The sequence below is a fragment of the Miscanthus floridulus genome, chromosome 8 (genome assembly GCF_019320115.1).
Source record: "Miscanthus floridulus cultivar M001 chromosome 8, ASM1932011v1, whole genome shotgun sequence".
NCBI lineage: Eukaryota > Viridiplantae > Streptophyta > Magnoliopsida > Poales > Poaceae > Miscanthus > Miscanthus floridulus.
In genome coordinates, this window is record NC_089587.1 from 62184126 (window position 1) to 62208184 (window position 24059).

At 47.7% G+C, this 24059-nt stretch overlaps 1 protein-coding gene, 1 long non-coding RNA gene and 1 pseudogene across 9 annotated transcripts; all 3 read right to left on the bottom strand.

The window, feature by feature from the left end:
• Positions 1-6102: 6102 nt before the first annotated feature.
• LOC136472287 (uncharacterized) lies at positions 6103-9302 on the bottom strand (annotated as a pseudogene).
• A 1943-nt stretch (positions 9303-11245) lies between these two features.
• Positions 11246-14341, bottom strand: LOC136476506 (uncharacterized). 8 transcript variants are annotated; one of them, XR_010763624.1, is made up of 8 exons: positions 13905-14341; positions 13635-13812; positions 13505-13536; positions 13286-13411; positions 13091-13182; positions 12957-13003; positions 12402-12716; positions 11246-12044 (listed from the first exon to the last, which is right to left on the bottom strand). XR_010763624.1 is itself a non-coding variant. In XM_066474375.1 (8 exons), exons 2-5 carry the CDS (start codon positions 13764-13766, stop codon positions 13120-13122), a joined length of 363 nt encoding a protein of 120 aa, XP_066330472.1. In that variant the 5' UTR covers positions 13767-13812; positions 13905-14242; the 3' UTR covers positions 11246-12044; positions 12402-12716; positions 12957-13003; positions 13091-13119. The 8 variants fall into 8 exon arrangements, 1 of the variants encoding a protein (XP_066330472.1); XR_010763620.1 differs by having other exon boundaries at positions 12957-13012; positions 13505-13559; positions 13648-13812; positions 13905-14339; XR_010763621.1 differs by having other exon boundaries at positions 11246-11786; positions 13505-13559; positions 13648-13812; positions 13905-14337.
• Positions 14342-14367: 26 nt separating this feature from the next.
• LOC136476507 (uncharacterized) lies at positions 14368-23834 on the bottom strand. Its single transcript, XR_010763627.1, has 3 exons — positions 23509-23834; positions 23217-23403; positions 14368-14862 (listed from the first exon to the last, which is right to left on the bottom strand). It is a non-coding gene; the product is annotated as an uncharacterized lncRNA (long non-coding RNA).
• Positions 23835-24059: the final 225 nt, after the last annotated feature.

Genomic DNA, 24059 nt, shown 5'->3' on the forward strand with positions numbered 1-24059 from the left:
CGAAAGCGAGAAGGATTACATATGAGATGTCAAGATCCTAGAGTATTTCACTTTCCCAGCCGAGTATGACAGGGAGTTAGTCAAGAAAAAAGCAAAAGAAATCAAGGGGACATGCTTCAAGAATTTCAAGGAGGACATTGTACAAGAATTTTAGTCCTCCTAAAATAAAGAGCAAATTTTGATGGTGGACAGTTTAGTAAGCAGAAGGACTTCTGGCAGAATTTCAAGGAATACAGGTTATCCGAGGAGTACTTAGAACTGAGCAGGAAGAATAAGGATGAATTTCATAGAAAGTGACGAATCCTCATCATCTCGGACTCTTGTGGCTACGCCAAAAAGATGCCAGAATTTGAAGTAGAACTTCAAAAGATGGATCAGCCTTGCTGAGGAAGGCGTTCAGGTTGAGACCGCCTGATTGGGAGCCTAGATTGGTATTATACTGTATGGGGAGAAATGTACGGCACGCCAGAGGATGGGAGCTTTAGCTCCTCAAATCAACCCATGAGTGAACTCATCCAGAGGATCTCCTAGGTAACTGAGGAGGTGAGGCAAGGGAATCGCACTTCTAATAGGGAGAAAGACGTGCTCACCCAAGCACTCGGAACCAAGGAGCACCCTGGTCGCACTAGAGGAACCGATGTTGTTCCTGGGAAACTAGCATTCCCCCAAGAATCTAACACTTATCGGAGCCGCTCAAGTGGTAGAGCGGAACATGAAGCAGAGTATTTGAGGAGACTAAAAGAGATGGAAGACAGAATGGAAGCATGGATTGAGGCGACCATTGAAGCGCGAGTCGAGCAAATTTTGCTGTCCAAGGGGTCAGTAGTACCACAAAACCCTACTCCTAGTGCCTTTAGCCCATAGTTTAGGGGTTGCAGCAGCTGCGGATCGACCCCGCTCAACGAAGAAGAGGCGAATGTGCCTCATCCAGTGGATGACATCATTGAACTCGTTAATGTCAGGTTGTACATCCATCAAGAATGGACAAAGGACAAGGTGGCGCTCGGCCAGGCCTGGCCTGCGGGAGACAGGACAATTAATGGCCACCCAATTCCACAGGGGTACGCTCACGTCACCATTGACAGAATACTTGATAAGAAGTATAACAAGATACCCATTGAGTACCCCATAGTGAAAGATAGGCCAAAACTTAGTCAAAACAAGGGCTCTCAAGTCGCCTGGCGTAAGTGCTTCATTAAGCTTGACCATCAATTGTCCTCTGATGATGAGGATGACTGTGAGTCTTCACCCACCCATGATGATCACTCACCATCTCCCAATAGAGATCACTCCCCTCCTCATCCAGAGCCATCACCCCCGAGAAGACAGAGGTCTCCTTCTATTCCTCCTCGTCTGACTCCATCTTCATCAGCCTCGAGAAAAGAGACTCCTCCTCCTCCTCCTCCCCATCTTCATCAGCGCCGGGAAAACAGAATTCTCGTCGTCATCCTCCTCCTCCACCTCAGCCCAAAACAAGATCAAGGACATCCTCGCAGTCACAGAAAAGGTCCTTGAATTCGGTCGCTAATGCTCCCAAAGTGGACCAACATAAAATAAAAAGGCCGTTCAGTGGCAGCGTTACCACCTTGATGAAAGACAAATTTACAGCACACATCTCAAAGGAAGATTGTGTTAGTTTCTTCAATCTATGTGCCTCACTGCCTCCATTTTTGTTGAAGTCTGAATTTGAAAGGCAAACACAGAATAAATACGCTACAACAAGAGATGAAGAAATACACAATAAAGATTTAAGGAACATTATGAAGTTAGTCGAAGACAACCCTAATTTAACCATGGAAGAGGCCATGAAAATCTATTATGATGTACAAGGGATGGGAACACCGGCAATGAAGTATGAAAGGGGCAATTTTTTGGTTCCCAATCATGAGTATAAAAATCTGACAATATATATGCTCCAGTTACATGAATATTACATGGCTCAAGCAACAGAAATGGATGACTTTGGTTTTGAGGTTATTGTCCGTTCACCACATGTTTTCCAATATCCTGAAGAAGAGAAGTTCGATGTCGAGTGGGAGTGCTTGTTCCAGCTATACCAGAAACGCTCTCTCGATGTTCAAATGTTGATGTTGTGGACTATGTAAGTATCCTACACGCACGATATTACAATTAACTACTCTCTCGAGACATAAATTGTTAACTTTTGAGCACTTCCCATGATTTTATGTAGGTGTATAGCAAAATTTTGCATTCTAAAAAGCAAATGGATTACATAGGCTTCTTGGACCCTATGCGAGTCAATGAGAGGACATGTCTAGGCCTCTATGGATGTGACGTGGAAGACCTAAACAGAGATTGATTGCTGTTTTCGATGAATTCATGATGAAAAGATAAACCCACATACTTCTAGCCTACAACTGTGAGTATGTGTTCTTGGCTTTTAATTTTATGCTTCTTTTTTCATTAAGATTATTTGATAATTAGGATTCTATGATTGCAGCATCCATTTTGTCTTCATTTGTGTTAATCTTGTCCAAAAATCTGCTCGAGGTGTGGGACTCGAAGAAAAAACTATTTCATCATCTGGATGCACTGGTGGCAGTGCTGAATTAGTAAGCGATCCTAATACCTATTATTTTCTAATCACACATACCGCTTTCTAATGTTTTCTCTTTTAATGTTGCTCAGTGTTCGAAGAAGACATATCGGTGGGACACCGGTCCCATTCAAGGTTGTCGAAATGGAGGGGAAGTACCTATGCACAGCCGTTGGGAAACAATGAATGCGAAGTTTTATGTAATGTGGGCAATGCTTCGCTACATTGGCGAGAAATTGAAAGAAGCCAATAAGTTGGTGTGTATAATCTCCTATTTCATTTATGTATGTTAAGAATTCAACAAAATAATTTACTGTTCCTCTTTGGATATCATCTTTTTTGAACGACAGCGCAAGAAATTTAAGCATGAAAGACTGCTAGACATGAAGATCAGTCACACTACAATCGGAAGCTGGTAAAATTCATCTTAGCCGAGGTATTAGAAAAAGATGGAGTATTTTCCATTGCACAATCCGTGAAGTACAAGGACCAGTATGACCTAGAGCAGCTCGCCAGATTATTGTAGGAAGTCCGAGAAGCATGTGTGAAGTCTAAGAACATTTCTTTTTTATTTTGAGGGATCGAGATGTGGATAAGAACATTTGAATTGTAATTGTAACATTTATAATGTTTAATATTGATGGACTTGTCGTCTATGTAGCGTATATAAAGCGAAACTCGATTCCATGAAAAAATATAAATTAAAATAAATTATAAAACAATAAAATACGAACGGACCACCACCGCCGGTTAGCAATAAACCGACAGTGTTGTCGTAACCATCACTGCCGATTAGAAGCAAACCGACAGTGTTGTCTTGCTCAACACTGCCGGCTTGAACCATGAACCGACACTGATAGTTATAAGAACATTGTCGGTTTGATCCATGAACCAACACTAATATTTACTACAATACTGCCGGTTTGATCTATGAACCGACAGTGTAGACTTGCTCAACACTGCTGGCTTGAGCCAAGAACCGATACTCCTAAAGCAACCGTCACTGTCGGTTGGCACTACAAACTGGCAGTGTTGTTCAACTGGACACTACCGGGCAGAGCCAGGAACCGACACTGCTTTCTGTAGATCAGTATCGGTTTTTAAGGACCGATAGTGATGTCAACCCCCTATCACTACCGGTATGCCACTGTCGGTTCAAAATCCGACAGTGAAGTGGGTTTTTGAAACCGACAAGTGATGTCCTAGATCTAGGGGTAGTGACTACTCTTGGTGCCGGGCCCAGGATCGGATCGGAGGCACACTGTGTTTAGAGAGACACACATCACATATGCTCTCATCTTCCATTGCCTGATCAAATAAAGAACAACAAAAGCTGGGTAGCTTCCCTAACCCCTATGAAAGAAAGAAGTTCTTTTGACCCCTTAGCTTCTTTTTGTAACCTCTTTCAACAACTTTAAAACCATTTGTTTCTTTTTCACTCTAGGACGGTTTTGACAGAGGTTTTATTGACTGTGTTGCCACAGTCAGAGGGGTAAATTGGACTAATTTCAAAGTTCAGGAGGTAAAACGGACCTAGAAAATCTTTTTAAAAATGAAGCCCAAGAATTTATAAAAATAGCTTTCAAAAACAATAAAATACTTTTAATGGAAACTAATGCAATTAAAAATCATAATGCCCTGTTCGCTTGAACTTATTAGGCATGGTACTGTGTTTTTCTCTCACAACAAATCAATGAACAATACTTTTTGTTTTTTTATATTCTAAAACCATGCTCTCTATCTTGTGGACTTGTGGTGCCTAGCTTGAAATTGTTTGAATCTTTGATGGGCTCATTTTGCTGCTTTTTTGCTAGTTGAAGCTCTTGTTATCCATCCTAATTAGTCGATGTTATTTGTAACTTCATGACTGATGTGCTACTTGTACAAACATCATGGCCTGTGTGCCACCATCTGGATTTCCCTGGGGCCACTATACTCCATAATTCATATAACGACGCTCCACCGACTGCTTCTACATTGACTAATTATAATAGACAACGAGAGCTTCTGCTAGCAAATAAGCAACAAAATAAGTCCATCAAGATTCAAACAATATCGAGCTAGGCACCATAAGATGCACCATGGTTTTAGAAAAGAAAAATTAAACTAGTTTTATAATTTTCAAAGCTAAAAAAATTTATATGAATTTTCTAAGATCAAACCAGATTTTAGGATTTTTAATTGAATTATTTTTCCATATAAAATATTTAAAATTTTATTTCTGTGAATTTTAAAAACTATCTCTAGCCTGATCTACCCCTTTGACGTGGCGCTATGTCAGCACCCCCCCGGTGAAACCACCTAGGTGAAAAACAAACGGTTGTAAAAGTTGGGGAGGTGTAAAAAACAGTTTATATATGAGATGGGCATTGCCTATCAGTTTTAGGGCCCAGCCCAACCGGCCTGGCCCAGATCGGCTCTCTCTCCTCTTTGCGGGCTGCCTGAGTGGTCAGCCCAGGCCCAGCCGACCCCTCCCCCCTCTCTCCCCTCGGCCCAGCCGAACAGGCTGCTGTGTGTAGGAAACAGATGCGTGTCTGGCCGCTGCTGGCGTGGTGAGTGAGGGTCACCGTATGCCCCGGCATGATCACCTCAAGCAATGACGAGTTGTTGCGCGCTAATCAGGTCGAGCTGCTGTGTGGCATTCTGGGAAGTGGAAATGGGTGCTGCGCTCGACCATGTCACCGTTCAACGAACGACCTGAGGACAAGATTTGTGAATGGCCCACCGTCTGCTCTCAGAACCATTTGGTAAAGCAATCACTGTTGTAAAACGCCCTCTGCAGCAGCCAGCGGTGTTTGGTAGCCTCGTGTATACGACTTAGGAGCCGTTTGGATCTCTTCATTTTGGAATGGAAGAATTAAAATCTACATAATGGATTAGGCCATTTGGCTTGGAATTTGACATTCCATAACTCTCCCAAGCTCACAAATAAAGCTATCTCAAATTCATAGGATGGGAGATGAAAATAGATCCTATAGATCACTGTGCTATAATTCTATTCTCCAACTTATAGCACACTCTTCAACTCACTTCCCTGTAATAGAAATGCAACATATAAGTATGTCCCTTATATATCTAACAATAAATATACAAATATATTCCATATACAATTATATTAGCTTAATTAATCTATGCCTAAATTATAATTATAAGAATGAATTCAATTCCAGGAATCCAAACGGGCCTTACTGTGTTAAGATTATGACAATAAAGGCCTTGAACTTGATGCTATTTTATTTCTTAACTTGAGAACTTTTATAAGACTTCGTCGTTCCTTGAGAACATGAACTTTGCAAGAGAAATGAAATGTGATTTTGGATATCACAAATGCTGAGGAATGAAATGTGATTTTTTTTTTCATTTGCAAGGTTTACCTAAACTTCCCATTAAAACAAAGGAGATTTCAATAAGCTGTATAAAATGGAAGCAACTTTATCCGGTAAATACGACTACTGGATGTTATTACATGTCAGACTATGGAACACTCAAATCCTGATGCCCCGCCGCAGCTCTGCTTTTTGAAAGGGAAAAATAAAAATAAAAAATGCTAACATGATCCGTGTCTGTCTATACTGCATCTGCATTTTGCTAACCGATCCGTGTCTGTCTATACTGCCTCTGTATCTGCATTTTCTCTAGTCTCCTGTGTGTCTATACTACGAATGCATGATGTTCATTCATGATGATACACAGCGTATGTCTTCGTGTCAGGGCAGAGTTGATGTGGATGATGGCCTGCTGCAACGATAGAGGTAATAAGGAACTGAAAAGATGCATCAATGCAGATAATCTCAATATGACTGAATTGCACTTCCATATGTTTTAGCAACAGTGCAGCTGGGCAGACATTCAAATCAGAACGACATTAGTGGGGTAGATGATCACCTGCTACTGTTATGAATGCATCGCGATCAGCTCATCATCTTCACATTTTCTGATGTTAATGCCTATGTTAGTATCAGATGAAGAAGGTGCGATGTCACAGCAATGGCGTCTTAAGGCCTGAAAATGCAGAACATTCAGAAAGGGTTTTAAGATGTTAGCGTAAGCAATGCAGGTTAAGCAACCATTGATGCCAAAACTTATCCCTACTCATACCTTCCCAGGAGCCAGCTGCAGTCGTTCTGATGTCACTTTTATCAGACGCAGATTCTTCAGAGGGATCAAGTCAGGCGAGCATTTCCTAGGTGGCTGTCTATTGTAGGTGGTTTCTGTCTTGCCTTCCCCCGAAGTAATGCTTTTCAGGAAGAAAAGACCTCCTCTTTTGCACTCATCTCTGGGGTAATGTTTGGTGTTAAACATATACACATCTGTAACAGTTCCGACCCCTTTTCCATGGTACAAAGGTTTTCTGCACAGCAAGGAGGTCAGGGAGCAGCACATTGCCTTTGAACACCTGGACTGAATAGCCCCAAGAGACTGACACTGTAAGCGAATTTTTTTGGTCGTAGCACACTGTTTGTTGCAGAATCCTGGCTGGATCAGCACTAGCAGCTCGGAAGAAATGTTGCATTGCTCTTGTCCGATCCATTCCAGGATAAAGAGGATACACATGATCGAGATGGTGCAGTGAAACGAAAGGGGAAAGAGGATGTGCTCTTAGCAGCCCAGAAATATCGCCATGAAGATCGATCTGGTCAAAACAAATGCAACAAAAAGAATAATAGATGTAAGTCCAAAGCTAAACTTTTCTGGCATATTTTCAAGTAGACTAAACATTATTTTGTACATAAAAATAAAAGTATTTATAGTGGCAGTACTCTTTAGGTTTTGCTAATTGCCAAGAGCAGAGTATAAAGTAGCAAGCAATACGAAGCAAATGCCATACGCTTCAACAACAAGCACTAGTATTGACCAATGGTTTAGTATAAATTATAGGGATGTGTGCCAGCGTGGTCCTAAGCAGCAATGTGGACAATGATAACTATTTTTAAAGTGTCCTCACATCAACATCCGTTGATGTACTATACTACCAATACAGATCACCTTTGAATAGATTCAGCACTACAAACTACCAAGTGGCAGAGGTGAACCAGTAGCCATCACGATGTGTGGTTACATTTCTTTAGAGAGTTCTAAAGGATAAGCTTTTATCCAAGGATCAACAGGAAAAATGCAGGGAAGTTTATCAACTGACATAGTTCCATTTTTCAGAGACCTCCAGACCGGTAGCCTAAAGTTTGCCTTTTGGCAGCATGCTTCCTACTTGCAATGGCCACACAACCAAATGATAACAATATCTAATACAAGTCAATTATAAATCTAAGCCACAAAATATCATCAGAAAATTAAATATTAACAACAACAAGATGCCTTGTCAAAACAATCTGAGCGCCCTACGTGCTACGGACATCCGAGGAGAAAGATCAGTTATGCCACGGATACTTTAATGGTGCCTCCATCAGGTAGTGGTTTCCATGTCTCTACCACAATAAACTACTCGAAGGAGGAATGATTGTCATTACGAGGTAGGTTGTCCAATTTGGTCAGACAATTCCTGAGACAATCCCCTAACTACTGACCCAATTTAACCCAAAGAACACCAAGAAAAAATTCATCTTTATGGCAACTGCTGATATCAAATGTAATCGAACATTCCATGATCACAGAACGAACAACAGCATATGTGAGAGTACGAAGAAGAAGAAGAAGCAGGCACCTGGTGGAAACCTGGCTCGTGGGTGAGCTCGACGCCGAGCTCGGCGAGGCAGGCGTAGATCCTGGCGTCGCTGCCGTAGAGGTGCGGGTACCTGAGCACGCAGGAGTCGACCACGCGCGCGAGGCGGCGCGCGAGCGGCCAGCTGACGGCGATGCCGCCGCCGCCGTATGCCATGGCGAAGCCGTGCCACGCGTTCTGCGCCGCGGACTCGGAGCGCGCGCCGAGGTACCAGGGCTCGCGGTAGTCGTACCTGCGGAGCGTGTGGAGCAGGTTCGGGAGCACGAAGGTGGTGTCGTCGTCGGCGAGCACGAGCCACCGCACCTCCTCCTCCTGCAGCTGCTGCTGCTTGAGCTCGGAGACGAGCTCCCCGGCGATGCGCGCGACGCGGACGGCCGAGGGCAGGCCGCGCGGGTGCGTGTAGGGGAAGTGGGACGCGTCGGCGGAGACGCGGAGGGCGAGGCCCGGCGGGAGGTCGCGCGCGTCCGCGTCGGGAGCCGGCGCGTCGAGGAAGAGGAAGGCGCGCGCGGGGGCGCGCAGCCAGAGGCGGAGCAGGGGGAGCCGGAGCGGCAGCGTGCGCTTGGAGGAGGCGATTCCGAACACCACGTGGCGCAGGGACGTCGGCTCCGATGATGAATCCTCCGGCTTCGGCGCCGGGGGCGGAGCTACGTTGGAGGTGAGTGGAGGGGAACTCGGCTCCGCCTCCGCGCGGTGCGATGACGACGCCGCTTCGGCGTGCGTCCGGAGGAGCGGCGGGGGCAGGGGAGTGGCGCGGTGGAGGAGCTGGAAGACGATGAGGATGGAGAGCAGGGGAAGCGCGAGGAGGAGCGCGCGGAGGGGGACGCCGTGGGACGACGGGGTCGCCATGAGCGGCGCGGCGGGGAAGTGTCCGGGGCCGAGCCGTCGAGTCGAGGTGGCGGCGGTGGTGGTGGTTTGGGTGGGAAAAACCAACCGTCCGTCCGCAACGGAAGGAATCAGGTGCGGAGTCAAATTCAAATTCAAGTCAATTTTGTTGGGAGGGGCCGCTATCCGATCTCTTGCGTTCCAGATGGACGGTTTTTATTGAAGTCAAAATAGAGGATGTTTGGATCCTATAATAGTTGACTTAGGCCCTATTTGAATACCATATATGATTATAATAATCAAATTTTCATCGGAACACGATTGATTATATATAGATTATTGTTATAAATATTTTGTATTACCATAATTGCATAATCCAGGTGAGACTAGTTTAGAAGATTATGGCTGCTGAAAGTCTGACTTACACCGCAACCGATTGTCCAATTTGCTAAAAAAAAATTGAAGGGTTGTCAAGGGAAGTCCCAACCTTTTTTTTTATATATACAAATGGAGACAAAAAAAAAAGTATGTACAGATTACAGGGCTTGCAAAGCTCAAAGAAGAAGAAAAAACATACAACTATGGTAGACTGTCTCGCCATAAACTTAGGGGGTCTAAAATCTGTTGCTTGGCTTTGATACGTACCAAACCAAGCTCCTCTTTGAAAGCTGATTTCCAAATTGCCAAGCTGCAAGTTTTTATGTAAAAAATGATCCCATCTAGTGGTTCGGATTGTCCAGGAAGCAGTGATGGTAATCTCTCGGAACCAATTTGACAAATTAAAGGATATAAGATAGGAATTTCTCACATTAATCAACCATAATCCAGGGACCAAAACACTCTGGTTATTATGATCCCGAATTCATTTTCTAAATTATTATTTGGAGAGCCATTTAAATAAAATTTGCTTTCTATAATGTTTCACCTTCCAACAACTTCTTTGTGCACTTTGGAGAGTTAATATGTGCTCTTCATCTTTGGCTACTTTGAAGATCTCTGCTCTCTGTGTTTGGATAGCGAGAAACTATGATAAAGAATAGTTATATTTAGAGTTCTAATTAAAGAAGCTGATGGAAGACTTTGTTTATCAAAATCTCTATTTCTATCAATACAAATGACATGTAATGAAGAGATAGATTTAGACATAAGCTGCGATACATTTTTCAACCTCATAGTTTGAATTTTTCAACCTTTGACTACAAACCCGGATAAATCAATGCCCTCTAGTTATCAAAATCAGAAAAATTTGCTCCTCTTACCGGTCTCAAATCAGAGAGAGAGAGAGAGAGAGAGAGAGAGAGAGAGAGAGAGAGAGAGAGATAGGTACAGAGAATCCTCAATCCTTGATCACCAACACGGGTATGCGAAACAAAAGAGGAGTGGATAGTGAGATAGCGACAGTGTCCATGAGACTCAAATGAGTGAAAACGTCAGACGCGGGTGCATGCTGGGTAGCTTGTCTCTTGAGTTATATGTATAGGTGCGATGCATTTCTGCGCTGTAAAGAAGCAAAGAATGAATTTGCTGTATCATTATTATTATTAGAAACAGAAACATAGGATGAATATTCGTGGAAAGAAAGGAGATCGAGAAAAGAGACGAGTGGAGGCCGAGGAACAAAGGCCGGAGAATCCCGTCCCGTCCAGGGGGCATCATCGTCATCGCCAATACACGCCACGGCCCACCCACCGGTCAAGATCCGCACCGGTTGACGAATGACGACGACAGAAGAAGAGAGAGAGAGAGAGAGTCTGGATGGAAACCTCGGCCATCCACCTGTTTTCCTTTGCTCCACCCACGGCCACGGACGAAAAGAGGCAGGCAGTCGGTCCAAAAAGGTAAAAACGACGCGTCGTGGGTCAGTCATGGGTGGGCGAAGTCGCCCCTTGCGGGCTGCGGCCACGGACGGACCTTGGTGCGGCTGCTCATCATCCGGCTCCGGCCCATGCCCGTGGCGTCCGGCCAAGCCAAGCAGGCGTCATGTCATACATACAGATGTCACAAGTCTTCCTCCGGCCGGCCGGTCGCCTTTGGTTGCCTGCGACTGCGAGCGGCCTGAGCGCGCCAGCAGCTTTGGCGCCAACCGGCGCGGCCGCATTCGCCGTTGCACTCGTCAACAACATCCGGCTCCAAACGTTAATTTTTTTGAGATATGATCTTTGTACCAGTAAAAGTACCATGTACTGTTAGGAACAGAGACAACATATGTAGTAGTGGAAGGTGGTTTGTCTACAAAGAGTACACAAAGGTCTGAAGGTTACATGCTGGAAAATAAGCGAAGAGAAAAACACATTTCATAGTCATCTTCATAACTATGAGAATGACAACACAACATGTAACTGAAGGTTAACCCATAGGAAGGTTATCGCTAGAATGAGATAGTGGTCCATCCAGCACACTATCATCCATAGAAGCTTCTTCAAAGAAAAGCATGATTAAAAGAGAGTACAAATTCTAGGAGGCACGACTAAAACTCAAGTAGAAAAAGCAGCGCTAATAGAGCTGGCCTATGGGTAGAGCAATGGAGCAATGCTTCTGATTTATGAATCCTTCAATATGTAAGGCTTCCGGTTTTTATGGGCTTCTCCAATTGGTGCAGCATTTATTTTTTGGCCGTGAGAAATCTGATAAAAAAAACAGAGTGGCTACCATGCAATGGCTAAAAAGCAGAGCGCGATGAACATAGGCTTCTCCAATTGGTGCAGCATTTATTTATTGGCTGTGACAAATCTGATTAAAAAAAACAGAGTGAGTGCATTAGTAACCATGCAATGGTTAAAAAGCAGAGAGCAATGAACATAGGCGTTATGGAACAATAAGTGATATAGATTAGCAAATAGGTGATGTTACTCCTGGCAAAGCTGCATATAGCTGTCCCCAGCCAAGTAGATTTTTTTTTACCATACTAATTCCATTAAACGCTTCAAGGTTTTTTTCTCAATTTCCTTATAGGAGGGTACAGCTTCGTATCTGTAAGAAACATAACAACTGTAGAACTATTAATCGATAATGTCAACTAAACAATAGACTTGCAAGAATGACACACTACTTTGATGGCTACGCCTAGTGGTGTGCATCTTTTTTTGGGCAGTGAAGGAGATCTGGATGTTGGATAGAGCATAATTATTATCTTTGGGGTTGGGATGGTAGGCATAGAATTACATATATAATATCTGTGGGGTTGGGCAGGTAGCAATAAAATTACATATGTAATTGCAGCCACAAGAATGGTGGGAAAAGATGATTAATTTTGGTTAGCAAATTTATGGCAATGAACTGGTAGAGGTGGAAAGGAACATCTACAATATGTTGAAGCTAATATGTAATGTTAATGTAGAGTCTTACCGCCTGTGACCGGAAGGTCCCGGGTTCGAGTCGCGGTCTCCTCGCATTGCACAGGCGAGGGTAAGGCTTGCCATTGACACCCTTTCCCAGACCCCGCACGGAGTGGGAGCTCTCTGCACTGGGTACGCCCCTTTTTTTATATATGTAATGTCAATGCTTTTAGTTGTTCTAGGCGTCATCCCTGACATAGATGATAGTGTTCACAGGGGCACCTACTATTTCTTTTCTTGTTGGAGCAACGTTTTACAACCCGAGGCTTTATTGCCAATGCGGCAGTGCCAGTACTGAAGCAATGGCAAGAACATAGTCTGATACCTGAAAAATGTGTTGAGGTAATCAGAAGGAATCCCAGCAGTGTAGGTTCTATGACTAATGGTGTAACCAACTGATATATTTCTTTTTTGGCGACAAACAGTAAAGAGCGTGGTTCAATTTAAAATATGTTTTTTCTTAACTTTCTTAATGAATGTATACACAGCTACATCATTTTTCCCTATAGATATAAATGAATGAAAAGTTTTCAGAACAACAATTGACAAAATGGTAACTGCATACCTGGTAACCAACAAAAAGGAATTTTCATCTTTTCTTCAATTCTATACCTGCTATTACTATAAGCAGTATTATTTATGAGTTGGACCTAAAAAAGAAAAGAACAATGGCAAAAAGGAAGTTGTGGAGCACTGAACCTGCAAGAACCAATCAATTTTCCCATCACCTAAGCATTCTGCAAAACGATGATACCATGCAGATAACGGTGATCACTCCAGAAACGACATTCCTGTATATGAAATATATTGGTAAGCAAGGCTCGGAATTACCTACAGGGTTGAGCAGGAAAATAAATTTACACATTTGGATAGGGACTGGCCCTTATTGTCTACCTTGAAACCTACAACATACCAACCGAAAAAAGAACATTGTTTTGGTCCTTTGTTGGGCCATGTCCATAAATCGTTCAACATTGTAGGTCTTTGTGTGCTAATTTCATAAACAGCTGCTGCGTCTCTCTATATATAAACCAAGAATCTGATATTAGTAAGACATATACTACAATTAATGCAGCCAACTATGAACAAACAGAGTGGAAATCCAATGCATACCTGCCTGAGTCTTGAGTCAGCCTTGGCGTCATCTGCTGGAAACACAGGTGCGTGGCTGAAAAGGAAACACAGGCATAGAAGAAATTGCTGAATGGTGGAGTGGAGGAAGAAAGGGGATCAGGGAGAGGACCTGTGGATCCAACCTGTCGCCGAAAGGTTCATCAAGTCGCCAGCCGATGTGGCCTGAGGACGCACGCCATCCCCATCCGGAGGCGCGTCGACCGTACGACGACTCTGCGGGCTGAGTGGCGGCGAATCCCATGTAGGGAACCAAGAAGAAAGGAGCAATTAAAGAACAAAACGAAACCCTGCAAATCATATAAGATCATACAAAACATCAGGCAGAGACGAATCCAATCAAGAAGAAGGGTTGGGAGGGGAGAGGAGAGTTGATCGGTACTATGGAAGAGAGTTGAGGAGGAGAGGCGCTGTAACAGGGGCAAGGCCGGTGCGACACCCGGCGGCGGCGGCGGCGGCACCTCGACGGAGCGGTGGCTGGGGCGCTCCTCCCCAGGGCGTCCTCGGCGCAAGGCATCGAAGAGAGAGGCATCGGTAGTCGGGGCGATGGCCGTGTGTCGCGGGGAGGATCAGGAAGACGTGGCTGAGATGGAGGGCCGGGATGGATCGACGATGCTCCGATTGGACGGACGCGGACGGAGGACGGTACTGTAGGACTGTTCATTTGAGGCGCTGTTGTTAACGCGGAAGAGAAACCAGAGATCTTATTATAAAAATAATATGATACATATGAAAAAACTCATATAGATATATATTATATTATTGATAATTTATGGTCTTTGTAGACCATATGTGATTTCTGTCTATCCATACAGATTACATGCTAATTCCAGAATTCACAATCATGCAGATAGCAACTAAGCAAGGCATGCCAACGAAACACATGTTTTTTCGCAGAAAACATCTGATAATAACTGGTTGGTTTATACAATTTGATTTGAAAAATCAGCATGCATCAGCATGTATACCTGCCATACAGAAAATACCTGCCATGTGCGCCCAACCAGGAAGATAATGTCAGCAATAAGTTTCATCATGTTATTATGGAGCTATTGTTTCTAAGAAATTATTAAAAAAAAACTTGTTTTTCAGTACTCGAAAGCTCCGCTGCTGCATCAACACTGTGCTCCTGTGGAGATACTGTCTCGTTTTCAGCCCCCCATCATTGGCTTTGCCATTCACTTTTCCTGTTTCAGCAGGATCTTTATCTATTTTCGCATAGTGCACATTCAAATAGTGACAATCTCGACAAGCAATTTTTGTGTTGTCTTCAGATACTTAAAACTCTGGATAGCCCGTGAGGCCTCAGATTGTACGTCCTTCAGTCTGTTATCATCACCCTGGTAAATGGGAAAGAGAAAACAATGCATCCAGAAACGAATGTCAGCAAGTGGGCAGAGAATGATCAGTGGAACCATAGTTGAAACAAACAAAAGAATTCTATTCTTCCAGAAATGATGAAATGGCTATAATTATTATTTTTAGAAATATAGTGCAACCAAAATGAAAGGGCTCAATTACTTCAGAACGATTAGGTAATTCTGAGATTTCATATTTTAATGTCCTAACATAGTCACAATTCAATGCTTGCTAATAACACTACCATGTGAGGAAAAAAACTATCTACAATGACCACACAACAGTATTCACCAGAAAAGATAGATGTCTGCTTTAGTGATGAAATGTGGTTCTTGAGTGTGCAAATTTATCTTGAGGTACACTTTCACATAAGCACAATGTCAAGGGTGTCGGCACCCAGGGACGCCGGACCGCGACTACGTAACTCGTAGTCGCGCTCCAGGCTCACCGCGAGGCTTTCCCCCTCTACCGGTGGCTTGTTTAAGGTAGGAGAAGATAGATTAGATGAGTAATATCTTACTTGCTTTATTCCTTGCCCACGTACATAGCTAAATAGGCCTTGAGCCTAACAACTACTCCCTCCGTCCCGCAATGACCGTCGTTCTATGACCAGGCACGTTTACCAAGAACAACAGGCACTGCTAATCGATGGGGAGTGGGGAGGTGCAGGAGCAGAAAATGAGTGGAGGAAAGTGTGTCCACGCGTCTGACTCTTTTTTTTACAGGTGAGGCTGGAAGTGTGAGAGCAGGAAACGAGTGGACAGGAAGTTTGCTTCTTTTTTTATTACTGGTGACGCCAGCGTTCAACTCCCCAGCGACGGTCTTTACGGGACAAATTTTAAACTCTCCAGCGACGGTCTTTACGGGACGGAGGGAGTAGGAGCTAATTACTCCTCAATTTTAGGAATTAATTTGATCTCTCTTTCTATTCCTAGCCACTGATTGAAATAGCCTGTTCCGCATGGCCTAAGGCCGGCGGCTATGAGCCAGCCGCGCATTCAGTACCGCGACGGTCGTCTCTGGCGCGCCGTTTCCTAGAATAGGGGCGGCCCCACATGACATCTCTCCCCCCCTCGACGAGCAGCTCGTCCTCGAGCTGGAACGCTGGATGCTTGTCGCGGAAGGAGTCCGAATCTTCCCATGTTGACGAGGCAGCAAGTTCGCCCTTCCACTGGATGAGCACTTGACGCACCCCACGGGCCAGACGAGCGCGCACAACGCGGTCCGGCTCTGGCTCCACTGCACCATTGTGAATGACCGGCAGAGGAGGTGGAGCAGCTGGCGGCTCGCCCACCCACTTCTTGAGGAGGCCGACATGGAAGACATCATGAAGTTTGGCGCGTGGAGGAAGAGCGAGGCGGACGGCCACCTTGTTGATGAGCTCGGTGACACGGTAGGGCCCAAAGAAGCGAGGCTGCAGCTTCCCTTTGGGCGCCTGGGATAGAGACGCGACTGGGCGATGGCGAAGGCGAAGCAGGACCCAGTCGCCCACGGCGTAGGAGACGTGACGGTGCTGCTTGTCGTAGTGGAGCTTCTGCACAGCCTGGGCTTGCTCCAGCCGGTACCGGACATCCCCCAGGAACTCCTCGCGCTTGGCCATGGTCTTGGCCACAGCAGCCACCCGCGTGTCCCCCGGCTCATAAGACTGGATGGTAGGAGGGTCGCGGCCGTAGACCACCCGGAACGGCGTGTCGTGCAGTGACGTTTGGTATGCCGTGTTGTAGGTGTACTCGGCCCATGGTAGCCAGCGAAGCCACTGGCGAGGACGGTCGCTGGTGAAGCAGTGAAGGTACATGGCGATGATGCGGTTGGCCGCCTCCGTTTGGCCATCCGACTGTGGGTGGAACGCCGACGTCATGTGCAGCTTGGCACCCATGAGCCGCATCAGCTCCTTCCAGAACATAGAGGTGAACATCGGGTCGCGGTCGGACACTATGACTGTAGCATCCCATGGAGGCACACGATGTCGGTGAAGAATGCCTGAGCCATAGACTCCGCCAAGTACAGGTGGGCGAGGGGAATGAAATGGCAATACTTGCTGAAGCGATCCACCACCGTTAAGATGATGGACTTCCCTCGTACATGCGGCAGCGCCTCCACGAAGTCCAGCCCGATGTCCACCCAGATCGTCGTTGGAACCGGCAGGGGAAGCAGCAACCCTGCAGGGTGAAGATGTTCCAACTTGTACCACTGGCACATGGCGCAGGCACGCACGAAATCTTGGATGATGCGGCGCATGTCGGGGAAGTGGAAGTCCCAGCAAAGGCGATGCAAGGTGCGTTGCACCCCCTCGTGGCCGTCCTCGTTGAAAGCTCTAGTTTGGTTTTGGTTAATTGATGAAACCCTAAGTGCTAACCTAGTTTATCAAAGTGATTATGAGATAGGTAGCACTACTCCAAGTGATGAAGCAATGACGAAGATCATGACAATGGTGATAGCATGGTGATGATCAAACGCTTGAACTTGGAAAAGAAGAAAGAGAAAAACAAAAGGCTCAAGGCAAAGGTATAAAATGTAGGAGCCATTTTGTTTTAGTGATCAAGACACTTAGTGAGTGTGATCACATTTAGGATAGATAGCCGTACTATTAAGAGGAGTGAAACTCGTATCGGAATGCGGTTATCAAAGTGCCACTAGATGCTCTAACTCATTGCATATGCATTTAGGATCTAGTGGAGTGCTAACACCCTTGATAATATTTGTGAAAATATGCTAACACATGTGCACAAGGTGTTTGCAGGGTTGAGATGGGTTTGGGTCCCTCTCTCCCTCCCGCCTCACAAGCTCGGCGGGATTCGGCGCTTTCGAGAAAATGAAATGTCTATTTCCTATTGCGCCGGATGCAAAATTCTTGGTGGTTGGCACACTTGAGCAAGGGTGAAGAAGTTAGAGTTGAAATGGAGTTGGTCGAAATGATGCTGGCGTCGATCTACTGACCGGACGCTGGGTCACTCAGCGACCGGACGCTGAAAGGCTGCGTCCGGTCGAGCTGGCAGAGAGGTCGCCAGTTTCGGTGTTGCACCGGACGCTGGACCTGAGATGCACCGGACGCTGGTTTCTGCGTCCGGTCAAACTGACGGGTCTACACAATGGCTAAGGGTTGAGCACCGGACGCTGGCTGCGTCCGGTCAAGGTGGACCGGACGCGTTCGGTCGAAAAAACATGCCTCGGGGAGCTTACTGGAAACGACCGGATGCTGGGGCTTTAGTGTCCGGTCAGTTTTGACCGGAGCGTCCGGTCAGCTTTGTAGCCGTTGAAATCTGACGAACATCGTTTGAAGCTGGTGACGCGTGGCGTCCATCGGGCGACCGGACGCTGAGGGCCAGCGTCCGGTCGGTATGACCGGAGCGTCCGGTCAGAGCGTGTTTTGCCCAGTGAAGGGGTACAACGGCTCTATTTGATGGGGGCTCTATTTATAGCCCCATGGCCGGCTCAAAGGATAACTCTTGCACATTTTCATTGACATAGCAACCTTGTGAGCTTAGCCAAAGTCCTCCCACTCATCTCCATCATTGATCCATCATCATTGTGAGATTGGGAGAGAATCCAAGTGCATTGCTTGAGTGATTGCATCTAGAGGCACTCGGTATTCGTGTTGCGCTGCGGATTTCGCTTGTTTCTCTTGGTGGTTGCCACCACCTAGACGGTTGGAGCAGCGGTGAAGGATCGGCACGAGTTGGTGATTGTTCGTGGCCGTCTTCGGTGATTGTAAGGGGAGTTGTACCTTCCCCGGCGGAGTGCCGAAAGGTAACTCTAGTAAATTGCTCGTGTCATTGAGTTACCTCACTTGTGGGTCGGTTCTTACGGTGTCCTATCGTGTGGACGAGGTTTGTGAAACACCTCTTAGCCGCCGAACCACCAAGTGTTGGTCGACACAACGGGGACTAGCGTGTTGGCAAGCACGTGAACCTCGGGAGAAAATCGATTGTCTCTTGTCTTTGGCATTCTCCCGATGATTGGCTATATATTCATCTTGTGATTGGTTCATCCCCTACATGTCGGTATAATCACTCTACTCACTTATTTACATTCTTGCAAACTAGTTGACACAAGCTCTTTAGTGTAATTAGAATTGAGAGCTTGCTTTATTATTTATATTCATCTAGTTGAGCTCTTTAGAGTAGCAAGGTTGAGAGCTCTTAGTGAGTAATTACATAGCAAGTTTGTGTGCCTAAGTAATCATTGCAACTAGAATTGTTGGATAGGTGGCTTGCAACCCTTGTAGAGCTAGAGCAAGTTTGCATTACGCTATTTGTCATACTAATCAAATTGCTCTAGTTGATTTGTAGATTTTTAAATAGGCTATTCACCCCCCCCCCTCTAGCCATATTAGGACCTTTCACTCGTGCACCGTGGCCAGGAGCTCGGTAAAAAGACGCGATGCTGGAGGCACGTACAGCCGGCCATCATATGTCACCAAGTCGTCAGTGAGAGCCCATGGCGCTACGCGTGAACCTGCAGTGAGCTCGTCCCGGAGGGCGACCAAGGCAGGGTCAGTGGCCTAAGCCTGACGCAGGCGGTCGATGTAGTCAAAGCGCAGAGCGGAGAAGGCCAGAACGGCGCTGTCCTCTGTGTCGCGGCGGGAGAGAGCGTCTGCCACCGTGTTCTGTGCGCCGGGCTTGTATTCCACTATGAAGTCGAACCCGAGCAGCTTCCCGACCCAGTGGTGTTGCGGGATCGTGGTGAGGCGCTGGTCAAGGAGGAACTTCAAGCTATAGTGGTCCGTACGCACGGTGAAGCGATGTCCCCACAGGTATGGCCGCCAGTGTCGAATGGCGTGGATGAGACCGATGAGCTCTCGCTCGTACGCGGCGAGGGAGCGATGCCGTGGGGCCACCGGTCGACTGAAGTAAGCGATGGGGTGCTTGTCCTAGATCAGCACAGCCCCAAAGCCGTGGGTGGACGCGTCGCACTCGACGACGAACGGCCGTGTGAAGTCCGGCAGCGCCAGGACCGGCGCCGAGGTGACCGCGGCTTTGAGGGCCTGGAAAGCCACGGTGGCATCGTCGGTCCAGGAGAAGCCGTCCTTCTTTAGCAACGCCGTAAGTGGGGCTATGATGGTGCCGTAGTCGTGGATGAACTTGCGGTAATAGCCCGCAAGGCCCAAGAACCCCCGCACTACGCGAGCCAAACGGGGTTGGGGTTAGTCAGAGACCGCCTGCACCTTGGCGGGATCCATGGCGACGCCGGCATTGGAGATGACATGCCCCAGGTAGGCAATGGAGCGCTCGCCAAAAGCGCATTTGGAGCGCTTGACGAACAGTCGGTGCTGCTGCAGGACGACGAAGACGGCCCGCAGATGGCGCAGGTGATCCGCCCACGATGCACTGTAGATCAAAATGTCATAAAAAATACCAGAACGAAGCACCGAAGGAAGGGCCGCAGCACGTCGTTCATCAGAGCTTGGAATGTTGCCGGGGCGTTGCACAACCCGAACGGCGTGACTAGGAACTCGTAGAGGCCATCATGGGTGCGGAACGCCGTCTTAGCGATGTCGTCCACGCGCATGCGGACTTGATGATAGCCAGAGCGAAGGTCTAGCTTGGTAAAGAACTTGGCGCCGTGGAGCTCGTCTAGCAGCTCATCGACGATGGGAATGGGGAAGGCGTCCTTGATGGTGATGGCGTTCAGAGCGCGGTAGTCGATGCAGAACCACCACAAGCCATCCACTTTCTTGACGAGGAGGACGGGCGAAGAGAACGCCGAAGAGCTCTGACGAATGAGGCCTTGGTGCAGCATCACGGCGCACTGGCATTCTAGCTCATCCTTGTGTGTTGCCAGGTAGCAGTAGGGGCGCACTGCGACCGGCTGCGAACCCGGGACAAGAGTGATGCCGTGGTCCCGTAAGCGGATCGACAGTAGGCCATGCGGCTCGGTGAAGATGTCGTCGAAGGATGCGAGCAGCTCGGCCAGTAGGGTCATTGTGGCAGTGGTGGTGCGGACAACGGGCGCCTCAGGCCCGGGAACCCCCTGCTAACAGATGGACTGGCCCTGCCGCTGGAACGTCATGGTGCGGGCACCAAAATCCCACAGGACAGGGCCCAGCGTCGCCAGCCACTATGTGCCCAACACCATGCCGTAACCTGCAAGCGGCATGACAAAAAGATCGGTGTGGAAGAGGACGCCGTGGATGGTGACCGTGGCCTGGCAGATGACACCGACGCAAGCCACACGTTCGCCGTTCGCCACTATAGCCATGAGGCGAGGACGACGTTGGAGGGGAAGGCCGATGCGCTGCGCTGCGAACTCAGAGATGAAGTTGTGAGTAGACCCTGAGTCCAGAAGCGCGATGAGTGAGGTACCACCGATGTCAATGTCGAGCTGCATGGTGTCAGTGAAGCGGACGCCCGCGATGGCGTGAAGGGAGAAGATGGGCGACTCCTCCTCAGCAGTCGCCGGTTCGGAGGATTCCGTCAGATCCTCCTCGTCCTCCATGGCGGCGTCCAGTAAAAATAGGCACTTGCAGACGCGGTTGTGACCGCGAATGAATTTTTCGTCGTAGTTGTAGCAGAGGCCCAGCCGACGGCGCTCTTCCTGTTCGGTTGTGGACATACGCTTGATCGGCCGGCCCTCTACGATGACGGTGTTCGGGGCAGGGGGATTGGCCCCCGGTGGTGCAGGCAGCGCCAGGCGCTGCGGAGGCGCGGGCAGCAGTCCCCTTGTTGCTGCTCGCGGGGCGAGCACCGCGTACTGCTCCCATAACTCCAGCTTGCGGGTGAGGCTCATAGCGCCGGCGATGGTTTGCGGATTGTGGACCTCAATGTCGAGGCTGAGCGGCGGCTGAAGACCCCCGGTGAAGAGCTGGACGCGTTGTTCCTCATCGAGACGCCCAACACGGGGAAGGAGCGCTTGGAAGCGGTCCGAGTAGTCCGCGACGGTGCCCGTGCGCTTGCAGGAGGCCAATTCGTGGAGGGTGTTGGAGCGCAGCGGTGGCCCGTAGCGGAGGTGGAGAAGGTCCTTGAAGCGGCGCCATGAGGGAATGCCCTCGTCTTCCTGGACCTGGATGTACCACATCTGGGCGCCCTCTTCCAGGTTGTAGGAAGCCATCCACACCTTCTCTTCCTCCATGATCCACTGCTGGTGGAAGTAGGACTCGCATCGGTTGATGAAGATCAGCGGATCGGACTTGCCATCATAGCGCGGAAAGTCGAGCTTCTGGAACCGCGGCGGCCGATCCTGATGGTGTTTGCCAGTCCCGCCCTTGGAGGATGACGACCACGAGGAGCGCTCCTCGCTCAGGCGCCTGATCGCCTGGGTATTGGCTTCGATGGAGGTATGGAGCGTCTTCAGGGTGGCGGCTAATGCGTCTAGGGTCGCCTGAAGGGCAGCGTTGGGCTGCTCTCCCATGACGACGGCTGGAGACGGTGCTGGGTGCGCGGAGGCAGTGGGGCGTGGTGGGGAAGGCTGGACGGAGTGAGCGCGAATCGGCGGCGGTGGCGGCGGCGGCGAGACGGAGTAGGACCTGGATCGCGATACCAGGTTGTCAAGGGCGTCGGCACCCAGGGACACCGGACCGCGACTACGTAACTCGTAGTCGCGCTCCAGGCTCACCGCGAGGTTTTCCCCCCTCTGCGGGTGGCTTGTTTAAGGTAGGAGAAGATAGATTAGATGGGTAATGTCTTACTTGCTTTATTCCTTGCCCACGTACATGGCTAAATAGGCCTTGAGCCTAACAACTAGGAGCTAATTACTCCTCAATCTTAGAAACTAATTTGATCTCTCTTTCTATTCCTAGCCACCGATTGAAATAGCCTGCTCCGCGCGTTCAGTAGCGCGACGGTCGTCTCTGATGCGTCGTTTCCTAGAATAGGGGCGGCCCCACATGACACACAACTATACGGTATGGGAAAGATATTTGCATTTTGTACAAAAAAAGGACATTTTTCAAATTTACTTTACACTGTAATAGAATATGGTTTCTGTCTTTCAAAGAAACATCGCCTATTTGATTTTCGGTAAAAATAAAAACCAAATTTCAGTCAATTAGTAAAATCAATTGGTCTGTCAGGGCTTTTTTTATTTAGAAAGTAACAATGCATTTTAGCTATGGAGAAAGATCATTTGGTTTTAAGGAGGAACTAATAGCAAGGAATTACTAACCAATTTACTACTACTATCATAGCTAACAACGTCAGACATAAGAAAACACACATATACCGTTAGCTCTAATTATGACAATAACGTGCCTCAAAAACCAAACAGAGAATATGATACAACTTCATTCGCTACATATAAAGGAAAGGGGAGATGATAGTAAACATGTTCTATATACAACCAAAGCTCCATTAGTTATGACGTGCCGTATACCTCACAAACCACAAACAGAAACACACACCTGCAGGCTAGAAAAGACGAATGCTCGCTCGTCACTTAGCTCAGTTTTTGGCCTCCTTGTCCTTCACCAACGATGGTGGAGAGAAAGGCAACACCAACTTCGGTTGATCCATGATCCTTCGATCTTTTTAAGTGCCAAGATTCTTTTCTGTTCTTCAACATCGCTCCGTTAATTTGCCATTGAGAACCTAAAAGAAAGATAGTAATAAATTGCGTAGAAATGGATTCATCATCATGGAAAGCTCACACAAATAAAGCTAGCTAATGCAGGAGACAGAGGACTATGAGCAGACCCGGAATACCACTCGGGCACGGAGACGACGAGGCTTGGTGGGTGCTAGGTGCGGAGTCGCACAGCAAAATGCCTCATAGCCATCCTAGGGAGCGGTCCTCACCAAGCCGGGGACCTCTAGCACACTGCCATCCGCGAGGCGGAACTCCGCGACGCCGCCGTGGACGCTCAGAGGAGTCTCGTGCCCCTTAGCTAGACGGTGGACCGAGGGCTCGCCGCCGCCACTCGTCTCATGGATTTGAGCCAAGGACGCCAAGATCCACCGCTAGCCTCCCCATCCGGTGACGATGACGCCCGAGGAAGCTCCCGCTGCTTCCTTGAGCCTGTTCGGCCGACCGGTCGGCCAGCTTTTTTTTCTAGCCGGAGTGTATTTTTCTCTCGTAAAATTCTGGTTGCTACAGTGTTTTCCAGCTGCTACAGTTAAAAATACTGCCAGCCGAACACAGCCCTGGTCCGCATGGCTCACAGTCGTCGATGGCTGCCCGGCCGTGGAACTCCCGTTGCGTCCTTGTTCGCATGGCTCGTAGTCGCCGATGTAGCCATCTTGCGGGA